At 48.9% G+C, this 10,877-nt stretch overlaps 1 protein-coding gene across 2 annotated transcripts in view; it reads left to right on the top strand.

The window, feature by feature from the left end:
* Mroh3 (maestro heat-like repeat family member 3) overlaps positions 1 to 10,444 on the top strand; it is a 31,161-nt gene extending 20,717 nt beyond the window's left edge. Inside the window, exons 13-23 of one of the 2 annotated variants that reach the window (NM_001329610.2) lie at position 1; positions 420 to 592; positions 1,059 to 1,196; positions 1,291 to 1,405; positions 5,303 to 5,443; positions 5,981 to 6,157; positions 6,493 to 6,651; positions 7,738 to 7,839; positions 8,682 to 8,784; positions 9,327 to 9,386; positions 10,164 to 10,444. The exon at position 1 is cut by the window's left edge and continues 147 nt beyond it. In NM_001329610.2, coding sequence (NP_001316539.1) covers position 1; positions 420 to 592; positions 1,059 to 1,196; positions 1,291 to 1,405; positions 5,303 to 5,443; positions 5,981 to 6,157; positions 6,493 to 6,651; positions 7,738 to 7,839; positions 8,682 to 8,784; positions 9,327 to 9,386; positions 10,164 to 10,318 — 1,324 coding nt within the window. In that variant the 3' untranslated portion in view covers positions 10,319 to 10,444. The remainder of the gene's footprint in view (positions 2 to 419; positions 593 to 1,058; positions 1,197 to 1,290; positions 1,406 to 5,302; positions 5,444 to 5,980; positions 6,158 to 6,492; positions 6,652 to 7,737; positions 7,840 to 8,681; positions 8,785 to 9,326; positions 9,387 to 10,163) is intronic. The other variant, XM_030243372.1, reaches the window with a different exon arrangement.
* Positions 10,445 to 10,877: the final 433 nt, after the last annotated feature.

Here is a 10,877-nt window from a genome sequence, read left to right as displayed (position 1 = left end):
TGTATGGCGGGGCTGGGAGCTGAGAAGGAAACACACCGGGATTTCTGATGGGCTAGCTTGGGCTCTATGGACCAGTAGTACCATTTAGGGACCCATGTTTAGTTGGACACTCTAATAGCAGAGTCTCCAGGCTGGGATAGAAAGGGGGTTTCTAGCTTAGAACAGAAGAGTCAGATTTTGGTGCTGGAGGTGGGGGTGCAGTGTTGTAAGGAAACACCCCAGGCCTGCCTAGATGCTGAAGAGCCCTGAGAGGCTAAAGCGGACCTATAGTTACAAGACCACATAACAGTGTTCTAGAGGCAGTCTGTCTTGTGCTTGGTCTTCCCTTGCTGGCAATATCAGTGACTTCCCTGGACAGGCGATAGGGACTATGACAGGAACTATGAGTGATGGTAAACGTGGCCTCCTCTTCACTCCAGGCCACCAGGGCCATCCATGAGTTGCTGCTGGTACCAAGCCAGCAGTTCGAGGTGCAGACCTTCTTCGCCTCCCTGTTCGTGGCACTGCTTTTCCAAATCTCTTCCCTGGTGACTAAAGGGAGCACCGTGGCCCAGGAGGCGCTGCCTGAAACTGAATCTGTGGATGTCGTGAGGTACCTTGGGCTCTTGGGCCAGTGTGCTAAGGGTTATGCTCTGCACACAGCACCTTGGCACCCTCACTAACTTGGTCTTTCACACCCTCCACACTTATGACACACACATCGACTCAATAAGCCTTCCCAGACTTCCTTGAAAAGACTTTAAAGTGGCTGCCCCAGTGGGTGAATGAGTTTTGGTTTTTTGTTTTTGGGGTTTTTGTTTGTTTGTTTGTTTATTTTTGTACTAAAGCAAAATCAAAGCAAAATTCATGGGCCACAACCTAGATTCCATTCCTCCAGTCTCTGCAGGCTTCCTGTGCTGCCTCAGAGACCCTCATAACCCTTGTCCGATTCAACTGTGAAATGTTCTTGGTCTGGAAGTGTTCCATGGCCAAGTTCACTAGTCACAGGATGGGTGGGAGTCATGTGGGTTAGGAGAGTATGGCTGGCAGTGACTCCCTGACTCCTGCTGTGTCCCCAGTTCTTCTGTAGAGGCACTGAAGACCTTAATGCGCAGCTCTGGGTACATAAACCACATGTCTTATATTCAGACACTTGGGGGCTGGGAACTGCTTGTCAGCCCTGAAAGCCATTATGAAGGTGTCACTCTGCTAGCCAGGTGAGCTGTGTCCTGTCCCTGGGTGGAGACCCTTCTGTGCTTTGGCCCTCTTCTGTGGCCTCCATCTTATCTGAGCACTCTGTTGTTATCTCAGATCTCTGGTCATCAAGAACTGCTGGCACAATCGCCCTGTCTTCAGCTTCTTCATTAAGACCCTTCAGAACCCAAGCTGTACCAATTACCTCACAGCCCTGGTGTTCCTGACAGAGGTGACTGGTGAAGGGTGGGCAGAGGGCAGTGGGGACATCTTCCAGGGAAGCAACTGTGACCAGGGAGCTGCTCTGGAAGGCTCCCAGGGAGAGAAGTGGCCTGGTCTATCTCTGCCCATGGACAGGCTGGCATCTGAATCTTGCTTTTCTGGTGTGATGGTGTATCCAGGACTTGCTGTGGTGGAGAATTGGGTTCTGATGATGCCAAGTAACCTTGGTTTCTGTTGCTTATGTTCTTACACTTGCATCCTGCCATCTGATTATCTCTGGTGCTACCTACCCTTGCTGTATCTGACAGGAGCCCATCCTTCCTGTGATCCTGGTTGTGTCAGAGCTCCTGGGAGTCAAGCTGCCTCTGTGACCCTGAGATCATTGTGTGAGCAAGCTCCTAGGATCCCAGGATCCTGAGCGTGTTAGAGTGCCTGGGAGTGGAGTTTCTTCTGGGTGTTATAGGACTGGCTGCGGACTTTGCGCCCAAGGTCTGCTCAGGGGATCCTATGATCCTGGGTGTGTTAAGAGTATCAGGGAGTGGATCTTCCTCTGGGTGTTGTGGGACTATCTGCGGAGTTCACACCCAAGGTTTGCTCAGGGCACCGGCCCAGACAGGAAGGGTTAAATCAGCTTCTTTAAAAATCCAAGCTACCTGTTTCAAAGACATTTTCTTTGTGTGTGTGTGTGTGTGTGTGTGTGCGCGCGCACGCACATATGGCAATCAGAGAACAATATGCAAGAGCCAGTTCTGTCCTTCCATCACGTGGGTCCCAGAGGCTGAGCTCAGGTCTCAATCTTGGCAGCAAGAGCCTTTATCCACTGATCCAGATCACTAGTCCTAACCTACTTAGAAAGAAAGAAAGAAAGGAAGAAAGAAAGAAAGAGAAAAGGAAGAGAAGAAAGAAAGAAAGAAAGAAAGAAAGAAAGAAAGAAAGAAAGAAGAAAGAAAGGAAGAAAGAAGAAAAGAAAAAGAAAGGGATTACTTTTGAATTCTGACAGAAGATAATACGATAGCAATAGTACTAGGATATGAACAGTGATCTTCATTCTAAGATGCTAGCAGACACTTGATAAGGATGTGAAGAATTCTCTTGGAGGATACAGAGGCCTGACTAGTTGGGGGGTGTTTATGCAGTGATCTCAGGAATTGGTGTAATCAAACCACTGAGGCTGTTGATCACAAGGCAGATAAACCCCTGAGTCCTTATCGGAGAGGCTTAGCTCAGCAGACATCCTTAGCTCAGCAGACATGGGGTCCACAGGAGCCTTTGGTTTCTAAAGCATTCAGCTGGCTGTGTAAGCAGATGGCCCCTGAGCTTAGCTTTGAGAAACAGCCCAGAAGAGTAGCATACACAGCCAGAGGTTGATTTCCTAGTGCAGCGGTTCTGAGCCCTGGCTGCATATTAGAATCCTCTCGGTTCTGAGCCCTGGCTACATATTAAAATCCTCTCGGGCAGTGCTTCTTAGCCTTCCTAATGCTGCAACCCTTGAACATAGCTCCTCATGTTGTGGTGAACCCCAACCATAGAATTAGTTTGTTGCTACGTCATAACTATAATTTTGTTGTTATAAATTATAATGTGAATATCTGATTTGCAGGATACCTGATATGTGACACACACCCCACACCCACACACACAAAGGGGTTGTTATCCACAGGCTGAGAGCTGATGCTCCAGAGGGTGCTAAACCCCACAGTACATTCTCCTGCTACTCAATGCTTATTTCTTCAGAACTTCTCTAGGGTGGACGCAGGCATTAGTTTGGCCTAAGTTCCCTAGTTTACAGCTATGATGTAGAAGCAGCTGAACTGCGGAATACTCTAGAATTCAAAAAGCTCAAAAGCTGATGCCCAGCTGAAACAAGTAGACACCCATATAAGCACTTGCTCAGCTGCTGGCCTTATTGGAGTTTCAGGCTGGAGTGGGGTTAGCATGTTTGGGATAAGGCGTTCAGGGAGAGAGGTGGGGGAGGCCCAGTTGGAGGGGAATTTGACAGTTTTAAAGTGGGGAATAAGTACCAGCTGAGAAAGTGGGTCCAGATGTGTAGGTGAGAGACCATGTCTGTTGATGTGTTTATAAAAAGATAAAGAGAAGGGAGATATGTTCTATGGATGTGTAGTCAGGTATGGGGGAAGTGGATGCCTCAGGCCCATGTCAAGGCATCCCTTCCCCCCCCCCCCCCCGAGGGACCAGCCACATGACGGTATAGTATAGAATAGAGTTTATTCAGGGCATAGGGAGGGGAGTTAAGAGGGTAGTAGAGGCAGAGAAAGGGAGAGAGCGACAGACAGTCAGACAGAGACAGACAGTGAGACAGAGAGACAGAGACAGACAGACAGACAGACAGAGACAGATAGTGAGACAAAGAGACAGAGACAGACAGACAGACAGACAGACACAGAGAGAGAGAGAGATAGAAGAGCAGAGGAATGGAGACCAGCCATGAGCATGTGGAGAGGGGGGGCGGGGAGGGAATGGGGAGAGAGGAGGGAAGAGTCCTGGGGACAGAGTGAAAGCAAGAAGGCAAGAGAGAGCAAGAGGGAAACAAGAGACCAAGAGGGCGAGGAGGGGGCAAGCAGCCCCTTTTATAGTGGGCCAGGCCTACCTGCTTGTTGCCAGGTAGCTATGGGGCAGAGCATACCTGGCTGTTGCCAGGTAACTATGGGGTGGAGCTTAGACAGAATGCTAAAACCTGTGACACTCAGGGACATTTTGCTGTCTCTTATAGCTCCTTGCTCACTGTTACCTCTATCCAGAGGCAGTCACAGGCAGAAGAATTTAAAACAGAGAGGGGTGTGTGCTTTAATTCAGAGTATTTGCAAAGCTGAGTCCTGGTTTTTCTCACTTTGGAGAGAACAAAAATCAGGCTCAGAGAATTTAAGAAGTTCTAATTGACAAGGATAGGCCACCTTAACAACAATATGAGCTAACCAGTACCCCCAGAGCTCGTGTCTCTAGCTGCATATGTAGCAGAAGATGGCCTAGTCAGCCATCATTGGGAAGAGAGGTCCCTTGGTCTTGCAAACTTTATATGCCCCAGTACAGGGGAATGCCAGGGCCAAGAAATGGGAGTGGGTGGGAGCAGGGCGGGGGGTGGGGAGGGTATAGGGGTCTTTTGGGATAGCATTTGAAATGTAAATGAAGAAAATATCTAATATAAAATTGACAAAAAAAAGAATGGGCCACTTTGAAGTCTACATGGTTTTACACACACACACACACACACGCGCGCGCGCGCAAATGCACACGCACATGTACACACACAGTGAGACACAGGCAAACACATGCATTCATATATACACAGTCACAGGCACATACATGCATACATGCACACATATATACAGACATACACATGCACACACACAGGCCCATAGACACAGATGCACACATGCACACACAGGTCCATAGACAGACAGACAGACAGACAGACAGACAGACACACACACACACACAGGCATGCAAAGTCCTCTGGTCTCTGGGAATCCTTTTCATTTCTTTTGCCTATTAAATTATTGGCCTTCTTGTCTAAAGACTTGGGGCTTCATGAGGTCCTCTATCTTCAAGTTTATTTCAAGTTCTGCCTCCTTTATGATCTCCCATTCACAATACTCTGTAGCTGCTTTCAGTCTGCGGTATTTTGTTACTTGCTTGGAATGTTCTCCAGGCAGTTCCTGGTCATGTCTTTAACGGCTCCCCAACTAAAGCTCTAGAATCCGTGAGGACCATGTGCATTCTTCTGTCTGTCTCTCATCACTCTTCTCAAAGACGCATACGGAAGATTTGCACCACAAGTGAATGGCAGGGTATGAACTGTCCTTTAAGCTTTGACCAAGGCCCTAGGCGGAATCTGCATCCAGTTTTTCCCTTGCCTACCTTTTTGTCATTCTTGGTTTCTGCTTGCCAGCTGCTCAACTGTCCAGATGTGGCAAGTGTTGTGGATGAAGTTGCCACGAAGATTCTGGCAAATTGGTTCAACTGTGATGAGTTAGTCACGGCGCATCTATTCCTGAAGATCACAGAAGTCTTTGCAAAGCACAAAAACACGGTGAAAATGGAACAGGGGTAAAGGGCATACCATAGAGAAGGGATAGGTGGATCTGGAGAGCTAGTGTGGCCAGTCATATATAGGGTGTGACACACTTGGAATTAGAATATAGGTCCTTTTGAGGCCAGTCCTCCAAGTAGAGAATGCAGGTTGGCTTGAGTCATCCATGCTCCTATCCAGGAAAGGTCCCAGAGGAAGTCATTCTATAAGTCACTTCTGAAAATAGGTCCAGCCAATCCCAGGATCCCAGAGGTACCATCTCTGGAGATTGGCATCGTCGGGGTGAGGAAAGCAATGAGGAGGGGAATTTATGGTGCAGGAGACAGAAAACCTCTGTATTTTCACCTCTTCCCATGAAGGACAGGAGGCTGCTGGCCAGGTACCCTATTGGCAGCCCAGTTTGGCCACCATCCGATCTTGGGGCCATTTCTACTTCCCGAGTGCAATGTGTGAGAGCTTGTGCCTAGTGGTCTGCCTGAGGGTCAGCATTGCAGGGAATGCTTCCTGACTGCATCCTGAGTGGCTGTTCCTCTGTAGATGAAGCATCTCAACATCCTGCAGCCCTTCGTGCTGAGCTGCTGCTACTCCTCCAGCAGTGACCTGGTGATGGAGACCTTCCTCCTGCTGCAGCGCATCCTCAAGGACCTCACCTGGTATCAGTCCTCCTCCTTCATCATTAAGCTGACCTTCACTCTGGTCCACTTCTTTGAGGAGGTAAAGTCCCTGAGGGATCAAGACATTGCTGTTCTCTTACCCTAGGTAGCTGTGACCCAATGGAGAAGGGTGGAGCTATTGTAAAAAAAAAAAAAATAGCCCTTTCCTTTTAGCCCCAACAGTGTTCTTAGGGGACTGATTGCATCTGCACTCTTGCTTTATAATAGTCGAAAGAGGAGGGTCACTGAGAGCAATGCATGAGAGCTGTGCTGATGAGCGGTCAAAGTAGATAGGGGAAGGTGGCTGGTGGGAACAGAGCTCCGAGTTCTGACCTGAGTGACCAGAGCAGGCATAGAGGTGTCTGTGTCTTCCTGAATGTGTGTCTTCTTACCCAGGAGTCAGAGCAGCTGCGCCTGACAACCTTTGAGATGTATGAAAATGTCCTGGCTAAGGTCTCGAGGATGACCCTTGTCTTTCCCTTGAGGCACCAGGTCCTCAGCTTGCTAATGCTCCTTGTGTTTCACCTGAAGGATGTAAATGCCGCCGTGGTGGAGGTAAGAAGCCGGACCATGGTGCCTGGCATTCAGTTCTCACTGGAAGTTAATGCAGAACATGGTAAGCCCTTGGACAGGGCTGTGGCAGGATTGTGTGACACTGAGGGGGCGGGGCACTAGACTTTTGATGTTGGGGAGGTTGAGTAGAGGTGATTGACTGGCTAGTGTGCTGAGTCTCCTCTGGCTCCAGTTTGACCCAGCTAACTACCAACTCCAGTAGAAGTTTGTGGATTCAGGAAGTTTCGTGGTGGTACCAGCTCCTCTATCTCTGCTGCGTTGCCTTGGCCCTTGTAGTCTTTCTCTAGACTACTTTCTGCTCTTGCCTTACCAATGAGAAGAAATGGGGCTCTCAAGGCGGGAGAGCTCCAGTTGTGGGTTAGATGCTGGGCAGAGCATAGAGACCTGGACTATGACAGGCCAAGTTCTGAGCTTAGGAGCTTAGAAGCATGCACAGCTAGACACTCAGAAACTCCTGATTTGGTTTGTAACAGGAGACCCCTGAAATACATTCAAGGATGCTGTTGAGCATGTGACAGAAAGGGATGCCCCCCCCCCCCGCCATGAACTCAGGGATATTTTGGTCAAGTCAACTTTTCTGTAAAACAGGGACCACCCAGATGGAGTACTAGGGCTTTGACAAACCTGGGTGAGGTGATATACTTTGGTGAGCCTAGCATTCAAGATCCTAACATACCAATTGGGGCTGGCCTGGAATCCATAGCAAAAGCATGTCTCAAGGGAGGCTAAAAATAGGAGCATTTGTTTTCAGAGTGACCGCTTTGGGTTGGAAAGCCATGGTGCAAAGGCTGCGCTGTAGAGTCACATTGCTGTGGGACTCAGCATTACTCCTGGAAAAAGCATTAGAACCATCACTTCAACTTCTTCATGGGAAAAAACAATGGTTCTCAGTAGAGCCGGATGCCTAGACAGGCTCCACCTTTCTCCTAACCCTGGATCCTTGCAGTTTCTGAGTCTTCAGTACGCCAAGGCCAAATGAGCTGCTCCTTGTCTCCCTCCTGGGCCCCTCTGCCTCTTTGCCTGACCCCATTCCCATGGTTCCGTGTGCTGAGCCTCTTATCTCTGCAGGTCTGTAGGCTCATCCTCTGCCGCATAGCTGTCATCCTGCACTGGTCCAAACTCAAAGCGGTCTTTGCCAAGAATGATGTATTCACCATCCTCAGTGCCCTGGTAAGCCAGAAGCTGATGTGTCATTCTGCCTGTACAAGGGAGTCAGCCCTGACCCCTCCCTCCGCTCCCAAGACATTTGAGTTAACAGACTATCTACTTCGTGCAGGCCACTTATTGGTGCTCTCTGCTCTTGTAGAGATGAGAGACCTCTGACCCTGCAGAGATGAGGTACCTGAATTGGTAACTTCGGAGTACTTTGGAAAAGGGTAAAGTTGGAGGAAAGCAGGTTCTAATACAAAGGCAGGGGACTTGGCCTAGCTTGGGTTTGAAGAAACCCTTCCCAGACAGCATCATCTTCCCAGGGAGAAATGGCAGAGGGTAATGCTTAGTGGATTAGTTCCTTTTTGATTGCTGTGATTTAAACATCACGAAGAGTTTATTTGTGATATGGCTCCAGGGCGTTAGAGTTCATGGTGGCAGAAGCAGGAACTACAAACATGAAGCAGAGAAAGCAAACTCAAAATGGCACATCTTTAGACTCTGAAAGCCTGCCTCCTGTGACATGCTTCTCCTTCTAAACCACCCCCCACCCCCAACAGTGCCATCAATTAGGGACCAAGTATTTAAATTCCCGAGACTACAGTTACACGTAAACCTAGACACCAGTAGACCTGAAGACTCAGTGTGTCATGGCCTTTGTATACATTGCCATTCCTGTGGCTTGGTCAATCTAGGAAGACTTCACGGAAGAAATAAGGTTTTGGAAGCTGGGGCATGAGGGTTGAGTTTATAGGAGGTTCTGGAAGATCTTTTTGAGGTTGGGATGATATCTATCTCCCATCCTTCTTAGCTTGAGAGGCAAGAGAATCGGCAGCTATGTTATCTAATGCTGCTTCTTTCAGTTGAAGCAGGAAAGGAGCAGGGCACTCTGGTTTCTGAAGCAGACTGTGGCCCTCTTTAAGAGTCCACAGGGCCCCATCCGCCAAGTTGCCGTGTGGTTTGCAGGTATGATGGCCCTCTATCTTCTTGGAGCCACTGTCACCTTGAAGTTGGGTTTTTTAAACCGATTTTGGGTTGAGCATGTGAGGAGTTAATTATGGGACCCAAGGTAATTAAAGAGTCCCTGGGAAGGACTCCCATCTGCTCCCACCACAGGGAGCCCCTGGTGGGGTAGGGATGACCTATCTGTTAGCAGTACAGGCAACTCCTAAGAAACCAGGGCAACATAGCTCCCAAAGGGTGGAGCATCAGGCCTGCGGGTTGTTCCTAGTGGAGGAAGTTCAAGGACAGGTAGATGCTACCTCCTGTCACCCCTTGGACAATACCTTTGAAGTGGTGTTTGTTTAAAGCCTTTACCTGGTTCAATTGCCTAGAGCCCTTCACAGAATTGGAGAAGCACTTTGACCTCATGAAGCAAGCCCAGCCCTAAGGCTGGTAAGCAAGGGTGGCGAAGACAGAGGGTCAGGACGATGGCTTTTATCAGGTAGCTTACAGTTAGAGCCCCTTGACCCCTTGTGAGGCCACTGAGTGCATATGTGCCACCATAGGTCAGATCATCTGGAACCTTCATAAGGCTGAGGAAGAGGAAATTGAAGAGGAATTAGCAGGTGAGTAGTCACCCCATTGCCTACTGCTTGAATCTTTTAGATGTAATGGTATCAGAGGGGTGTCTTAGAAGTGAAAGCAGGAGGGTTCATAAAGACCAGCATCCATCCAGAAAGACAGAAGCCTCATCCCCAAGGCACAGAGGCCTGGGTTCTCAGTCAGAGCTCCTCTGTTTCCTACACTCTTACAGACTTTACTGCCATTGAGCCTGAGGCTGTCTGTCGGCCAGGCTGGTCCCTTAAACTCTCCCTAAGAAAGTTACCTACCTTCTTCCCTGGGGTACCAAAGGGTCCTCAGCCCCTTCTCTCAGGAGCTTCGTCACTGCTCATGTTATACTGTGGGAACATGTACCTCACTGTCTCTGAGACATGTGCTCTTTGCTCTCTCTCTCTCTCTCTCTCTCTCTCTCTCTCTCTCTCTCTCTCTCTCTCTCTCTCTCTCTCTCTCTCTCCCCTCTCTCTCTATCCCTCCACATGACACAGTGATCCCCCAGGTGTGGCTCTCTGCTGGGCTGCAATTCTGGGGGTCAGAGGACTCCATACTGGATGAAGGAGACCAGAGCTGGGGAGGGACCAAAAAGGCATCCTGTTTTGTGTCTCCCTGAGCCTGGGGCAAGTTTGGGGTCTTGATTGTAATTAGCAGTGTGGACTTGTAGAAGAAATCATTGCTTGCATTGTAAAAGTTGCCAGTTTGCCTCCTTTCTCCAAGCAGAGCCAGGGTCCTCCTGGTTCAGCCTGCTCACTTTTCTGTTTACTGTACCATCCCCTTTTCTGTTAAAGTCTTCAGGTATATGCAGAGAGACCCTGACCCCATAGTCAGCTGCCTCACCGTGCAGACTTTCTACATCCTAGAAGCCAAGGCGAAGATAATGCCAGCCGAGACCCCTTCCTCCTACCTCCTCTGCATGAGGAGGATCAAAAGGAGATACTGCTGAGCCTGCACACTGGGGCCCAAGGCCCAAGGTGCACCATCAACACTGTGACAGCAGGCTAACCCTTGAGTCCTGTACTGGAAATGGTGTGTCCCTGCGGAACTCTGCTAATAAAAAGAGAAATCATGATTTTTGTGGAGATGGATGTCAATTCGTGGTCACCAGCAGCCTTTTATGTACAGAGCATCTGGATCAGACTGGCTTCTCAGGCCCTGCTGCTTCGTGCCCACTCCCATTTAGCCATGTGACCTAAAGTCAGAGTAAGTGGTTTTCTTTGAATCAGCTTGAATTACAAACTGCATGTTAAACACCCAAGGTATCTAGAGTTCATTTGTATGAGGCAGCTGTTTGCTTTGTTTTTATACAGGGGCTTGCCATGTGCCCAGGCTGGACTCAAACTTATGTTCTCCTGCCTCAGTCTACCGAGTGCTGGGATTATAGGTGTGTCTTGCAATATCCACCCTTTATTCTGAGATACTTGTTTTGCTATGTGGTCCAGGCTGGTTTTGAACTCTTCTAGAGGCTGAGCAGTGTTCTTGTTGATAGACAACAGTGTCCCTTC

Source organism: Mus musculus, chromosome 1 (genome assembly GCF_000001635.26).
Source record: "Mus musculus strain C57BL/6J chromosome 1, GRCm38.p6 C57BL/6J".
Lineage (NCBI taxonomy): Eukaryota > Metazoa > Chordata > Mammalia > Rodentia > Muridae > Mus > Mus musculus.
This window is presented reverse-complemented; position numbering and strand designations above follow the sequence as displayed.